This window comes from Catharus ustulatus, chromosome 16 (assembly GCF_009819885.2).
Source record: "Catharus ustulatus isolate bCatUst1 chromosome 16, bCatUst1.pri.v2, whole genome shotgun sequence".
Lineage (NCBI taxonomy): Eukaryota > Metazoa > Chordata > Aves > Passeriformes > Turdidae > Catharus > Catharus ustulatus.
The window spans coordinates 9,993,121-10,009,000 of NC_046236.1; the positions used below are offsets into that span (position 1 = coordinate 9,993,121).

The window sequence follows — 15,880 nt, forward strand, 5'->3', positions numbered from 1 at the left end:
GAGAGACTTTTTACAAGAACATGTAGTGGCAGGACAAGGCAGAATGGCTTCAAGCTGAGAGGTTTAATTTAGACACCAGAAAATAATTGTTTACTGTGAGAGTGTTGAGGCCCTAACACAGGATGCCCAGAGCTGTGGATGCCCCAAACCTGGAAATGCTCAAGGCCAGGTTGGAGGGAATTTGTAGCAACCTGGTCTAGTGCAACCATGGCAGGGGTGTGGAACAAAATGATCTTTAAGGTCACTTTCAACCCAGGCCATTCTATGATTTCGTGATTCCATGATCTGCTGTGACTGCTCTCTCTGTGCACACTGCTGTAGGAATTACACATGCTGGAGATGAGTATACCCAGCTCTGAAAGAAGTTTTTGGAACTTCTGTGCTCCTTGCTTTACTGGCTGCAATTTAAAACTCCACATTTGTAGTGCATGGTGTTCTGTCAAAGCTGAGATCTGCAGGATCTGAACAACTTTGTGACAGCTGCAGGATGGCATTTCAGTTTCCACGGAAACTGGCACAAAAATCAAGGTGAAGTGTTGGCTGATTATCTAATAATAAAGCTGAGCATTTAAATATGAAGTTCTTCACCTTCCTTTTGCTGAGAAAACTGTTCTTACAGCACCCAGCAAACACAAGAGAGGCCTCGTGTCTTCAAAGTGTGGTCACAGCTTGGGCTGTGTAATCTCCTTTCCAGAGATGAAAGACAAAATTCAGCCTTGACCCATTCAGCCACAGAGTCTTGTGCTGTGCTTATAAGATAAAAGGCTGATTTGTCCCCACAATTATTGCACAAACCAGCACCATTGTTTATATGACACATTACAGAAAAACAGAAGTTCTTTTGCTTTACTGTGTGTTTTTCTATTATGCATTTCCAGATTCTTTCTGTGCTCAAATGCATTTCCTTGTAAAAAGTTCTCATTGCATACACTTTTTATCTGCCCACACTCTTGCTTATCACCTAATTTAATGGCTCTTTGGCTTTGCACTCACTGGACTGTTGTTTTGAGTCAGTGAGTTTGATGGTTTTGCTGAACATTCCTTTTTGCAGGTCATTGATTTCTAAGGTTAACAAAATGAATCCTCCTACTGATCCTTGCTACGTCCCACTAATCTCATTGCTATATCCTGAACTGCTCAATTACCTTTTGTCTTCAATTTCAGATGCATTTATCAAACCCACAGATCAGTCTTTTGTGCAGGAAGCAGTTTCATATTGGATTCAAGAACATATTCCTGTGAATATTTCTCATACTTATATTTCAATTTGCTAAGGCTGTTTAAATTTTCTTGGTTAATTTGCTTCTTGACATACCCTTTTAAGAGTACTTTCTCCACTGCTTTTTTGTTTTGTTTTGTTTTTTCAGAGATGTCTTTCTTTCTAACCTCTATTCTTTTCTGCTCTTGAAGAAGTGTCTTCCATTATTTGATAGTATTGCCTTTCTACTTTACAGCACTTTATCTTTTCTACCCTCCTGAATCATTTTATTCCTTTGCCATCCTTTCTTCACTCTAGGCAGAGAGTAAGAGTATTCAATATTCTTCTGAAGGACATTTGCTCTCTTTTTCTCAATAGGAAATTGGGGATTTTCTTAGGCCTGTCTTTTGTATCTCTAACTCCATGTCCCACTTTTTTGGCAGGGGTTGATACCTACTCTGCCAGATTTGGATGATCAGTTGTATCTTGGCTTGGACATATGGAGAACACAAATGCAAAAACCCAGAGCACCCAAGTTCGTGGCCTAACACCCCATGACACCCTTTGGATCACCTGGGTGTTCATTCAAAAGGGAGCCAAGCATAAGTCTTATTCCTTTCGTACAATCTGAACCCCAAAGATGCCAGTTTCATGCATCTATAACTGAGTCTGCTCCCACAGATATTGTCTTTGCTAGCAGTACAATATGGAGAAGGGCTTTTTACACATCCATTAGCATGCCAATGGGCTGCCTTTAAGTGTATTACAACTGCAACGGCCATATCTTTCACAAATGTAATAAAAGAAGCCCAAACTAAATTCTGGCTGCAGAAACCCCTGTGCAGTCTGTCTCAGGACTCTCACTCTGAGCTGCCTTTTGCATATCAGAGATCTCTTCTTCCCGCTTCCCAAGGACCATGCAGCCATTTACAAACCACACTGGCATCCCAGAACAAGTCACTGCCTTTGGCAGTGGTTCAGAGGGCTGGGATCTCAGGAATAAACAACAAAACTGAAGCTCTCAGGTACAGTAGCTTCTTTGCTAAAGAGAGGCACATTCTTAGTAACTGAATATGGCTGGAGATAAGAGTTTGATACCAGAGCACAGAGAAAGAATGCAAAGAACACCACTCTTAATCAACAAGCTTGCTTAGGAATACCTTTTCTCTTTGGAATTCAAGCTGAAAGAAGTTCTATTTGAAAGGGAACTTTTGACAAAAACTTGGGTTTATAGGATTTGTTATCTTACATGATCCTATTCTATTTCAAATGTATCAAGTTAATTAAGGGTCATGTAATTTTTTTTCCAGAAGAACTGAAGCTCTGGGCTCCTCTGAGGAAGCAAAGAAGTTGAACATGTGAGATGAGTACCCCAAAGACCTCATGGTAAATCCCCTCACATTCAGACAATTATTTTCCAGTCATTTGAGAAACTATGAAAACCCCCAAGCCCACAATACCCATATGCTTTAAGCAGAGTTGGGGAGGGTGTGTTACATTTTAAAAAAGAAGTGGACACAAAGGCACTTCTGTTTAAAAGCCATCAGGGTACTCTGAAATGCCAGTGGGCAAAGCCAGGCTGAGCAGGAAGCTGATAGTAGATGATAGTCTGCAACAGGCATGGAGTTTCTACAACCTTGATCACTGATTAGGAATTTCAATTAAATATGTTTTGCTGAATAGCTTTGAGCTACTGTTTGTTGCATTTTTTTGGAAGAGGACCTTTGATAGATGATTGGGGAGCAATATGTGATAAAAAGAAGCATGAATAGCCTAAAAAACTCCTACTTATACAGATTAGAGTGGTGTTCTATTTTAGAAAGTGGTAGGCATGTGGAGATGTCTGCAGAACCCAAATACTGCAAGCAGGTGAGTATGTCACCACCACTACAGTCTGACAGAAGTCCATTAGCTTAAAAAGGGGTCTTTTGAGACAGGAAAAAGGACAACATAACTAGGTAGTCTGGTTCATTGGAAACACCTCCTCTGTTTTCAACCTGGACACATCAGTTCCTTGATAGAAAAAATACATATTCAACAGTATTTTGGATGACTTCCATTTCCAATAATATTGTTGTACATAGGAAAAGAGGTATGTTTGTCTTAGGCATTTTCTTCTTTGAAACAAACAACAGAAGGAACAGAGAAATTACAAGAGGTAGTGAATTTAGCAAACCTGCACATAAAACAATCTTTCATAAGAATAAAATGCTGCATTTACAGCTGTAAATATACACACCTGTATAAGTTAAAAATACAAAGAAGCTACTTTTTTACTGTGTTTCTTGTTCTTTTTAAGTTCAGAGAATGAAGTACTCAAGTGCTGGACTTAAAGTGGTGAACCACATTGCAATGGCAAAACCAAACCATTCATGCAGCACCAGGCTTTTGACTTAGCCTAAGTGAGAAAGTTAGACAGTTAGTGCAACCAAAGTGCAATTGTGTTCTTCACAGAGTGTACATTTTGACTGGCTTGTAAAGTGAATGTAGAAGTTCGTGAGTCTCCCAGGCAGCTTCTTTTGATGGCTGGAGAAAACATGATCTGCAACACGCTGGGCCACAGCCTGACTTGGAACGATTAGACCGGTGCTCATCAGACAGTGGAGAGAAGTCAAAGTCAGCTACCTGGAAAAGGAACATCAAAAAGATAATTTTTAGTTCAGTTCCCACTGGCTCAAGTTCAGCAAGAACACATTGGGCTACAAATGGCACTTGGTCTTCTACCATTTTCACTTAGTCACTAACTTCAAATAGACTTCTGATTTATTGCTGCTGTGCACATGTCTTATAGGCAGTCTCTCTAGAGGTATATCATTTATATTGTGGCACAGTGTAAAGGGTATTAGGTACTTTCCAAAGTACCATGAAAGCTATTTTTGATTTAAGAACTTGTGCTTATTGCAAACGCCTTTTGTAGCAAGTGAAAGTATATTAGAGATGGAAGGGAGCTGGGGGATGAAGGCCACGTGCAAGGGGTAGGTAACAATTTAGGGCTGCTTTAGGTTATATACTCCTTTTTTATTATCCTGTATCCTCTTGCTCTGTCTCCTTGCTTTCTTTCATGTAACTACTCTGAGGTAGATCCTCTGGAATGGATACTTTAATGCAAGCATCTGCTTGGGAATATTAACAAACTGCCCATTATTATTCTGGCAATTTGGATCTCTCTGCAACAAGCCAGAACACGGCTGTTCCTTCATTTGCCTACACTGCTTGGATTTTTGTAGAACAGATCACACGTACCAGGAAATTCTCCCTCTCACTCTGTTTGTCTGGGGATTAAAGAACCTTTCATATCAGATACCTTTCATGGCTGAAAGCTACCTAATTACTATCCTAGCTCGAAGTAAGAGTAACTGAATACCTCCACGAGATCTTTTTGTTGTGTGTTACTTCGTAAAGTTGTGTACAGCACCAGTACCAGCATCACTGAAACCAGAGCAGTGCAGAGCAGGACAAAGAAAGCCGGGTGGATTCCTAGGAAAAAGCACAAGGACACATTCCTGGAGTGACACAATGCCCCAGAGAAAAGGAAACAATGAAGAAATGTTAGAAGTATTTTCAGGAAAAAGAAGGGATGTGTGTAAGAAGGAATAAACTTTTCAGCCCCAATCTGAAATCTCAGGGGTGGGAGAGGAGTTTTTAAGGGTTCTTCCCTTTATGCCCTCTTTTCTCTTGAAGAGCCTAAAAACCTCCACCCAGCTACATATGTTAGCCCCTGACTCCCCAGGGTGTTTGTGGTACCCCAAGAGGACAGGAAGGACTCTCACCTCCACAGCAGCCAAGAGCCTCCAGCACAGAGGATCCAGCCCTGAATGCACACCAGTACCTTCTGGAGAGCTACTCTGTCTGTACACAGCTGGCTCATGGTGACATGGAGTGACCAGTGTGTGTCACAGCCTGGCTGTGCCCTGTCCTCTTCACTTGGCCACCTAACCCCTCTCCTAGATGGTTTAGGGACCCAAGAGGGGCACGTGTGACCATGCATGGGGGAGCCAGCTGGGGTCACTGGCAGGAGGGACAGAGACTTGTAATGAAATGGAGGCCTAGAAAAACCTACCCTCAAAAATCCATAACTAAACTAAGCAAAAAGAATTGAGACTGGTTAATTAAGGTAGGGTTACAGATGCATATGTTATCCTCTCTAACTACAAGAGACTATTTAAAGGGAAAAATATTTCATTTAAGTAATACAGCCTTCCCAGTGTACTTAGTAGCTTCAAGACACTCTTGGGACTAAGGGTTCAGCAGAACACAAGATCAGAGCAATTACAGCAGGCACATTAAAAATTCTCATTTCCCTTTTTATTCCTCTCCCTTTAGAGATCTACACCACATTCCAGAAACCCCGTCTGCAGGCTGGTTAATCCATGTTTGTCCCTGACCTGTTTGGGACCGTCCGTGCTGCTCAGAGTCCCTGCCCCTCACCTGCTGGCCGCACTTTGATCCCGTGGTACGTCTGCAGCATCGTCACGCCGTTCTCCACCCTGACACTGAGGCAATACTGCCCCGCGTCCCTGAAGGTGTGGCTGAGGTTGTAGCAGGAGCCACTGATCTCCACCAGATGGCATTTGTCACCTTCAAGTGGAATGCACTCGGATTTTATAAGCCAGCATAATGCCAGTGGTGGGCTGAAATGACAAGAGCAAAAAGGCAAAAATAAAAAAGGTGAAAACTCTGAAAGAATTTCTGAAAATATGTTGATTAAAATAGCAGAATAATTTTGAAATGAATTAAGTTAATTTAAATACAAATAAAGAAATAATCAACTGCGCTGGTGTTTGGCTTATAATATATGCCAAATGAAAAAGTTCTTTGTGATGCTTCTATAAAGGCAAGTCTTTCAGCTGAGAGCTGAATACCTGCAAGGGTCATCAGCAGGCCACTGTGTGTAGAAAACTCCTTAGTCCTTCTTCAATAAAGATAAAAGGAATCTTTTTTCCTGCACTTCCAAGGTAAGGTATTTTTTTTTTCTTTGTCCTTCTCACACAGAAATCACTGTCTTTACTACTGAAGCACACCCAATACTGTTTTAATTAAAAAACCCTGCAAATGAAACTGGAAAGAATATGAGCTTTGTACAAAGGACTAATAGCTGGAAAATGTAAGCAAATTTCAAGGATCACAGCGTTCCCTTACATTAACAAAAGGTTTTATTTGCTATCAAGCAATTTAGTGCAACCCACTTCATGGCCATGTGGCTTCTCACCATATCTAATTGAAGCCTTTTATTTACCTTCCAGATCCCTGTTTCCACTGGTCCTGCTTGAACTCACCTTATGTACTGTAGACTTTGATTGTGACAGCAGAGTTTTCTTTACCCTGTTTTATTAGTGTTTTGTTTCTTATATCTTTACAACATTCTTTGCTAAAGAAAGAACCATGTTTATGTGTTTATCTTGTTTTCTAGCTTTGTTTTTGATAAGCCATCTCTTTGTCACTGCATCTCTATCTTACACTCGTCTTTCATCAGCCCCAGCCCTGTGACTACAAGGTCACCAAGCCTGCTCTTAGTGATCTCAGGTTTGCCTGTCACAGTTTTTGGCTGTTCACATTTACTGGGATGACATCTCCAGCTCCTATTCCTGCCAATGTGCCTTTCACTTTCTGAGTGCAAACTGTGCTGCTTTATCTGTTGGGACTGTTCATGCCTTTGGTAAATGCTCTGTTTGGGTGCTGCTCCCTCCAAAACTCCAAAGTGTTCTAATGCTGCAACTTGACAGAGCTTGTGCCAGGACTGGGGTGCTCACAACTCTCCTGTTTTTCTAGGATCCTTGCTGCATGGGGCTTCTATGTCTTATCTTGTGGCAATCTGAACTTCGCCAGAATCACTCCCCAAACTTCTTCATCCCCTATGTCAGTCAAACTTTGCTGCTATGCAACAGGACTTGGAATATATTTTAATTAAATAGCAGGGAAATTGGTGAAGGAGGAAAGTTCAGAAAGAAGTTTTCAGATGTATTTTCCACCACTATTTCTCTGGCTACTTCTCTTTTAACATTCCCATTACAAAGATTTAAAAAAAGAAAAATAACATTTGCTTTACATAGGAGCATTCTACTTTTCTGTAAAGATGCAGAGTCTTTCAGGCTCTTAGATCTCATGGCATTTCAAGTCAGGAAAATGCAATATTCAACAGTATTTTCTGGGGGGAAAGGAGGTGGTTTTGGTTTTTAAAAATAATTGTTCTATGAGGTTCAACTATTTTTAGAAAACACTGGTGGAAAACACTTAAAGAGACAATTTTAGGGGGGAGAGAAGTTGTGTTTGCTACTTACGTGCCATTGATATGAAGAGATAAATTCAAGTTTTCCATTACGTGAGTCTCTCTGTTGCCCACTATGTTAATACTCTTAACAGCATCTGAGAAGAGATGAAAAGCCAGCATGTCACCCTGCACACATGAACTCGAGTCTCACTGGTTTTCTAGTGAAGGTTTACTTCCACAGATTGCAGATTTGAGCTTTATCAGTGACACAAATAATACTGTTTGTCTCACACCCCAAAAGGAGATCTACCACTGGAGACACTGTAAGTTTCCTGACTTTTTGTCTGATTGCTTATTAGTACGTATAACCAATGTTATTAGTTCTTTACATTTTTAATTCTCTGTTTATGTACTCTTGAAGCTGATCAAATCAATAACTTTCCTTGATTTAACTAATTTATTGTGCAGGAATAGCTGGTATAAATTGAACAAACAATTCCACCATAACTTACCCTAAATACTTTATTGTTTGAATTGTGTGTGAGGCTTTTACAAAAGACAATTAAATTGTCTGTAGATTAAAAAGAAACTAAAGATTTTATATTTCCCCCCATTTTTCTGCCCTAGAAGAGCACCAAGTCAATTCTGCAATGGAAACTCTTCAGTGAAGGATGTTGCCCAGTCATTGCAAGTGAAACAACGTTGAAATTGTGTTACCATGTCAAAGCTAGATTGTATCTGTGTATGCTAGACTGTATCTGTATGTATCTATATAAGGTACAAAACGCTTCATAATTACCCGAGAGCTCCAGAGCTGTGCTAAAATCTCCAGTTTTCTGCATGGTTTCTTTCTCGTGTATGACACTCCCAGTTTGATCCCATTCAGCCACGGCCTTCAGGTGCACTGTGCGGTTCCCCTTGGACGAGCAGTTGCAGTAGACAAAGGGTTCCTTGGTAATCCGGTAAACTCTGTGTGCAACAGGAGCAGATGTAGAATCAAAACCACCTTTTACCAAGTGCTTGCCCATTTCTGGTTTGAAAAGGGACAAGCTCTAATTTATTTTCTTTACAGACAACGTTCCAGTGGCTGTGATTCTAATTCTACTTTATGTCCATATAAATGAGGATTTATGTCTGTGGTATTTCCTGTAGAACTACAATTAGTACAAGATGCAGAGTAAATCTCAGCATTTTTAATTAAAGAAACTAAAGATAATGCTAAAAGAATTCACAAAATTGAGTAGAAATAGTCAGTAAATTATGAAAATAACTTTTATAGCAGGAAGACTGCTAGCTAATAGTCTGATTTAATTGGGACTTTTCTGAATCAGAACATCTGGATCAGAGCCAACTTGGATACTCATTAAAGCAAACAAAGTAACCATACCTACCCATCTCCAAAATCCCAGTTGTAGACAAATGATGCTGACTTGAAGTAGTGACTTGGGTCATGAAGAGAGAAAGAAATCCGTGTCACTGTGTCTGTGGAGGAACTAGAACCATGTGTGGTAACTCTGCTGTCTTCGATCTGGGCAATGGTGAGGTTCCCTGTGATAAATTCTGCACAATAAAAAGGAGGAAGAAGAATGACAACATATGTGACAGAAAGCATGTATGACAGAATATATGACGAAAGAATGACAGCATGCTTCCACAGTATGCTCTGTATCAAAATATTCTTTCAGAGGTACTGCATCTTTCTGTATCCTAGTCCAAGTGGTTAAGTGTATTTTGTATCTGTTTCTCAGTGTTGCCACGTGTGCAAATGAGGCAGTGAAATTCAAGTATTTATTTAGGGTTATACAATGGGTCACAATAAAACATCCAATAGAACTACTAGAAATAATCCTGGACTGATTGAGCTCAATATAAACATTTACTATTGATTAAAAATAACTGGTATTAATATCAAGCATCTAGATTCAGAAACAAGCCAGTACACATACTTGTCATGTTTGGGATGGTGGTTTTTGTTTGTTGTGTGGGTTTTTTAATGTAGTCTTTTTCCCCTTAGTTGTAGCTATTTCTACAGAAATTAAGATTTGACTACTGTGAATAATAGATACACTATATATTGTGAATACAGAATGGGGGAATGTTTTTGTCTATGAGAGGTTCTATGGTGGACAATGAGTGACAAGGACTGATCTAAAAAAATCCTCTCTAACCTATGAATAAAGAGGTATTAGTATGAGACACTTATCAGCTCATTATAAAATTAATGGGCTATTGATTACCAGCAACAGACTCTTATCCTGCTAAGAATTCATTACACTTGGTTAACAGTTTTCTTCATGATGCACAAATAATAATTGCAACTACTGTTGGAATGGGGCTGTCAATCCTTGTACCAGAGATTAGGTTAACCATAGCACACCAGAGGTTAATTTGTAAAAATAAAAAAAAAAAGAAGAAAAGCATATTTATGGTTATGAATATTCCCAGCAAACTGAAATTGCACTTAGCAACATTTAGAAATGCAGCCATGACTTCACATCCAATTTCAGTACACTCAGACAGAGCTTTAAAAGAAAATGTAATGCTCTGCTGATGGCCTAAGATTTGCTGTGTCATGCAACAGGGAAAAGCAGCAGAGGGTCACTGCTGATGGTCATCATCTTCAGGTCTAGAAAAGCTGGGAGGCTGCAGAAGCAGCATTGTTCTAGGAGTCTGGGCATCACTGACCCTGCTGTGTGAACTGCAGCTGCTGAAGCATCTGGTTTCTAGTTCAGTTTCTCTAAGTGGCAGAGGCAGGAAAACACATGCAGCATCACACTCTCTTCCTGGATGTAGAGACTAGAGCATGGCTGTAGTGGTATTAATTGCACCATGCCACCCAAATCCGCCTTCAGCCACAGGGCTACAAATCAAACTCTGCTGTTAGGAGCCATATTTACACTAGCTTTTTTTCCTGATGCTGGGGAGGGCATATACACTGAGTTCCTGGAGATGTACAGGTTTTAAAGCCGTTTTACCCTTTTTACCTGTAATCTGAAGCACCGTGATGTTTCTTGCAATCGGCCGACACAACCAACAGTTTTTGTGAGTCACCCAGACAGACACAGGGAAAGTGCCAGGAAATTCACCAGTCACATTAATTACAGAATTAAACCGCTGCTCAGATTTCTCTATCAGAATCAGAGGAGCATAAACCCAGTTGAAGTGATATGAGTTTGATGTGGCATTTTCGTTCTTCATTCTTAGCCTGGCCTGAACAGTAGCTTGAGCTCCCGTTGTGATGGGACCATTGTTGGTTATTTCCAGACTATACAACTCTGCGGAAATCAGAAGGAAAGGATTAAACCAAACCTTGTTGTATGGCATTTTAAAGTTCATTTATTTATCTATACATTTTAAATAGTCAGCTCTAGTTATATGACTCACAATGACACTCATCCTAGCAAAGACTTTGCCACCATAACTTTTTATTGTTTAAATATCTGGAACAGAAAATGTTGCATGTGTATATGAGTTCAAATAAATAGCAGTAATCAACACATCAGACTGGGTCCTAGAAAGTTCATAGTAGAAGACAGCTTCAGTCTAGAACATCACAAAAACTTTGATGAGCTGGTTGCTGGCTGTAGGTTCATTGTCACTAATGATCCAAAATGATCATTAGACTTCCAGCTACTGGAAGAGGCTCAGCTGTAATCTCTGTCCTAAAAAATGTAAGCTTTCTAAATCAGGTGGGATTTCATTCACTAGATTCCTTTGCCAGCTCTGTTGAAAAGTTTCTCTAACTTTCCTCATAAGTAAATACAAAAAAACTCAGCAAAAGCATTTTCTGTGGTATGCTCCACCTTAAATTTCCTTTTGCAGGGGAGGACCAAAAAACCCAAGGTAAATGAAAGTTGTACAATGCTCTAGTGGCAGATCAGTTGCTGTCCAGAGGGACCTGGACAAGCTCAAAATGTGGGCCCATAGGAACCTCATGGGGTTGAACAAGGCTGAGTGCAAGGTGCTGCATCTGGATTGGGGCAACCCCTGGTAATCAGTACAGGCTGGGGGATGAAGGGATAGAGAAGGACTTGGGGGTGCTGGTGGATGAAAATCTGGACTTGAGCCAATGATGTGCACCCAAGAAAGATATGAGGCTGAGATAAAAATCAGCCAGCTGTTTGAGGGAGGTGATATTTCACAATGAGGGTGGTGAAACACTGGCATATGTTGCCCAGTACAAACATTCAAGGTCAGGTTGGATTGGGCTCTGAGCTACCAGATCTAGTTGAAGATGTCCCTGCTCCTGGCAGGGGGTTGAACTAGATGACCTTTAAAGGTCCCTTCCAACCCAAACCATGCTATGATTCTAAGAAATATCAAGGGATATTTAGAGGTGCAGGACCTGTGATACTGAACCAGCTCTGTTACTCGGAATGACTCACCATTATCTTCTCTGCATGTTGACTCAAATTGCTTACGTCAGATCTTGCAACTACTGCAATAGGCAGCGTTGAATTTTGTGGATAGGATACACTAAATTTTCCAAAAAAATAGTGGTGCAGCAGCATTAAAGGATGTGCATGTGTTAAACAACAAAATCAACCCCCGAGCCCCAAAACAACAGGAAATGCAAAATAGCTGTGAATTGGGACAGAGCTGGGAACAGGATCTGGTTGCATTTCTCGAGCATGAAGCATGTTTCCTTCTCTGTATCACAGCTCTGCCTGGCTGTCCTCTCATCGGCAGTGCTGGGCAGAGCAAAAGAGCTGGAGATTCTAATGCAGGTGCCTTTCCTTATCCTCTCTCTCAGCAGCTACCAGACTGAATCAGGGACCTGAATCTTTTAGAAACTGTTTTTTTCACTCACCCATGACCTCTAATACGAAGGGAGCACTGGGGTCAGTTAACTCCTGTGCTGGCTTTTCTGCACCCATCAGCTTGGGGTGGGATGAAAGAGAGAGTTTGTGCCTGCATTTTATTTTACAGATCACAGGTGCTGAACAATTCTGGAGGCAGAAGGACTGTGAGGAATGTATTGTAACACTACTGTTCCCATTTCATAGCACAAGAGATGGCCCTGAGTTCAGTTTTTTGAGTTAAAAGAGAAATGCTTGTGATTTGATGAAACCTGGCAGAGGGAGGTTTCATGTCTCTAGAAGATTCAGGCTATGCTCCACTTGGTTTCAGCAGAATTCGGGAAAAAAATAGCTGACTACCTCATGCTTATCTAGCACTTCTCCTTGGAGGTTATCAGTGCTTTACAAATCAGGGCCAAACCAGCCCAACAGCTGCAGCAGCTGGAGGTTCAGTGGCTAACCCAAGGTCACCCGGCAGTGACCAGCACAGCAAGACACTCCATCCAGCTCAGGGATTTCTCCTGCCTTTCTGGCCTCTCTCTGCAGAATGGAGCTCTGTGAGTCCCACAGTGAGGGACAGCAGCTGCCCAGGTGCCTTGTGATCCGCACCGTGGGTTCAGCAGAGGAAGCAGAAGTGCATCTTTTGGGTTGGAAGTGCAAAGCAGAAGCCCGGCTGCCCGGTATGTCCCACCTTCACTGCAGGCAACAGGATCGCAGCGCCTGAAAATAAAGTCTGGGGTGGTGGGAGCGTGCCCATCTATCAGCCTCGGGCAGGAAACCATCCCCACCCGTGGTGCAGCTCACTCCTGAGGTCTGAGCCCTCGTCCCCCCACCCCTCGCCCGCTCCCCGGTGGCGATGCCAGCACAGACCGGTGGCCCCTTACCTGCGGCCGGGGAGAGACCGTGGCCGAGCTGCAGCAGCAGCAGCGCGCAGAACAGCATGCTGAGGGCCGCGGAGCCGGCTCTGGAAGCGGGAGCGGGTCCGGCCGCGCTGGGGCCGCGCTGCCCCGCGGCGCTGCGGTGCTGTGTCCGCGCCCCCGGGCCGCTCCGGTGCTGTGTCCGCGCCCCCGGGCCGCTCCCCCGCGGCAGCGCCAGCCCCAGCCCGCCTCTCCCGGGGGCCGTTCCTGCGGGACCGCGCTGCCAGCGCGACCGGGCTGCAGAGCCACCGGCGGCTTAAACAAACAGTCACTAAAAACCACAATTGCCTGGCATCTGCCGCGGGCGTGGGGACACCCCGGAGCGCTCGGGAAGGGGTTTGCGCTGCGCTTTGGCTGCGGCAAGCACGTATGAAGTATTGCTGCGGTGGCGCTGCCTCTGCCGGGGCAGCTCGGCTGCTGTTACCGGTCCCGCAGCCCGTGCGCTGCGGGTGCGCTGCTGGAGAGAAGCGAGAGCAAAAGCTCCGGAATGTGGTTTTCTGGTGTTCTTTTTTTGTCGTTTTATTTTGTCTTTTCCTGTTTAGTTTTGTATGTTTTGGTTTTAATTCGTATGCTTTTATTTTTTGTATTTTCTTGAACTCAACATTCGAAGCCCTTTCCCACTCCCGGCCGCCGTTCTGTTTCTTGGGGTGGATCAGTCTCTGTGCGCTTCGCTTCCGGCGGTGCCGCCGCTCCCCCGGGGCACCGGCGGGCCGGGGCGGGCCCTGCGCTGGCCGGAGGCACCGGCCGCGGCCGTCTCTGCCCCGGTAACTCCTCGCCCGCTGTTACCGGCGGCCGCGGAGCCCGCGGGGACGGGCGGGGCTCGCCTCAGGGAGCTCTCAGGGGCGGGCCCGGGCGGGGCTGTGCGGGGTCGCGGGGCCGGCGGAGGGAGCGGGCGGTGCCGCGGGGCTGCGCGCCCGCCTCCGCCCGGGGAGAGGCGCGGGAGGCGGCACCGGGAGGAGGCGGCACCGGCAGGAGGCGGCCGGAACTGAGCTCGGGCGCTTCCGTCGCGCCCATGCGCTGCCGGCGGCCTCCGGGAGCAACAAAGGAGGGAGCCGGGGGGCCGCGGGCGGGCGGTTCCGTGGGGCCGCGGGGTGAGGAGCGCGGCGGCGGCGCCCGCTGGGGCCCGGGCCTGGCGCGGTGAAGCGGGGCGGGGGGAGGCGCGCCGCGGGCGGGAGGGAGCGGCCGGAGCCCCGCCGGAGGCCTGGGGCCGAGCACGGCACCGGCAGGGCTGAGGGGCGGGGGGAGGCGCCGCTGCGGCCGCTCACGGTGCCCCTGTTCGCAGGGCGGAGATGGGCTCGGCGTGATGGCGCCCTGGCAGCGGGCAGCGAGCCGGGCGAGCGGCGCTGCGGCGGGGAAGGTGAGGGGCGCCGGGTCCCGGGCTGGCCCGGCCGGACCTGGCCGGGAGCGAAACTGACGGGAAACCCCCGGGGGAGGAGGGAGGTCGCCGGTGTCTCAAGGTTGATGTGATTTTAGTCCGCTTTACGAATTAGATGGGCAGCTTGTGTTGGCAGGACAGGTGCTGGCGGCCCTGGGTGAATCCTGCAGGGGTGTGTCCGAGGGTCGCTGTGAGTTTGGGATGTGGCTGGGGCGCAGGGCAGGGTGACAGTGTGCGGTGTCGGGAGCATCCCTGAGCCTGGAGCCTGCTGCTGGGAGAGAGAGACCGGGCAAACTCATGAATGTGCTATGAAGAGCTCAGTAACCCCTTTTATCTATTAGTACAGTCCTGTCACAGTGAGTGCTGTGCATGCTTGGTGTTGTATTTGTGAGTTTAAGTAAATATTACACTTGTGGTTTTTGGAAAAGGTGGTCGTCTTCAATGTGTTGGAAGAATGGATGTAGGTGATGGGATAGCTGCTGTTAACAAGCCATATAAACTAACAAATACTTCTGTATTCTTTTATAGCTGTGTTGATCTTGATTTCATGTACTGAAAGCTGATCTTTCCTCCTCCAAGATGGCATTTGTGTCAGCACAAGGGCCTACGGTGGTGGACCAAACCACTTTGATGAAAAAATACCTTCAGTTTGTGGCTGCTCTTACAGATGTCAATACACGTAAGAGACTTTTTTCTTATTGAAAATTGCAGCTCTTCAGTAGTTTGTTTCACAAGTGTTGCAGACTTGTTTAGACAGTTGGTAAATGAGACAGTGAAGTCTGTCAAATTCACTTTGAAATTTTTTTGAGTTTTGATTTTTGAAGAAGCAAAATGATGAGAAACACTTTCATGAGCCAAAGTGAGTAAGTTGTGTGTGTGTGTGCAGTTGTGTGGTGGTGTTTGAGAGAGCTGTGTGTCTTATAATTAGGCAATGATGGCTAAACTGATAAGACCTGATTGCTTCTTTGATCAATGGGCCTGATATTTTCCTTCATGACCTAGTTTTACACTCACTTTTTTTGCTTGAATTTCCATTTTCAGCCGATGAAACCAAATTGAAAATGATGCAAGAAGTCAGTGAGAATTTTGAGGTAAATAAAACAATAACCCCAACCAACAAAACCCAACAAAAACCCCATAATTTTCTGCAATGTCAGTCTTTCTTGTGCTTAATATATATTAATTGAATTTCTGATGTTATGCAGTTAAAATATTAATAATAATTGAATTTCTGATGTTATGCAGTTAAAATATTAATACTAGCATCCAGTGACTTGTGATTTATATGGCTACAAGTCATTGATTTTAGGTTTGTATTTAGGAATTAACCAGGTTGTTGAAGAATTATATTTGGACTTAGAGAGCTTTCATTGCCAAATCTTT

The 15,880-nt window shown here is 44.3% G+C and overlaps 2 protein-coding genes across 4 annotated transcripts in view; one reads left to right on the forward strand and one right to left on the reverse strand.

Annotated features, from left to right (window-relative positions):
• Positions 1–3,151: 3,151 nt before the first annotated feature.
• TMEM130 (transmembrane protein 130) lies at positions 3,152–14,136 on the reverse strand. The gene is made up of 9 exons (XM_033074328.1): positions 14,073–14,136; positions 13,090–13,377; positions 10,391–10,681; positions 8,798–8,966; positions 8,206–8,375; positions 7,477–7,561; positions 5,627–5,829; positions 4,563–4,675; positions 3,152–3,823 (listed from the first exon to the last, which is right to left on the reverse strand). The coding sequence occupies exons 1-9, from the start codon at positions 14,134–14,136 to the stop codon at positions 3,647–3,649; spliced, it is 1,560 nt and encodes a 519-aa protein (XP_032930219.1). The 3' UTR covers positions 3,152–3,646.
• Positions 14,125–15,880, forward strand: part of LOC117003719 (transformation/transcription domain associated protein) — a 74,111-nt gene continuing 72,355 nt past the window's right edge. The window contains exons 1-3 of one of the 3 annotated variants that reach the window (XM_033073840.1): positions 14,125–14,213; positions 15,026–15,176; positions 15,539–15,588. In XM_033073840.1, coding sequence (XP_032929731.1) covers positions 15,077–15,176; positions 15,539–15,588 — 150 coding nt within the window. In that variant the 5' untranslated portion in view covers positions 14,125–14,213; positions 15,026–15,076. Of the gene's footprint in view, positions 14,214–14,404; positions 14,480–14,835; positions 14,854–15,025; positions 15,177–15,538; positions 15,589–15,880 lie in introns of those variants that run through there. The other 2 variants (XM_033073839.1, XM_033073842.1) reach the window with 2 other exon arrangements.

Coding starts and splice junctions, on each gene's coding strand:
- TMEM130 (XM_033074328.1), bottom strand. CDS start 14,136: ATGGGCGCGACGGAAGCGCCCGAGCTCAGTTCCGGCCGCCTCCTGCCG. Junction 8,967..10,390: donor CACGGTGCTTCAGATTACAG/GTAAAAAGGGTA, acceptor TTTATTGTGCAG/AATTTATCACAGGGAACCTC. Junction 3,824..4,562: donor AACAAAAAGATCTCGTGGAG/GTATTCAGTTAC, acceptor TTCCTTTTCCAG/GTAGCTGACTTTGACTTCTC.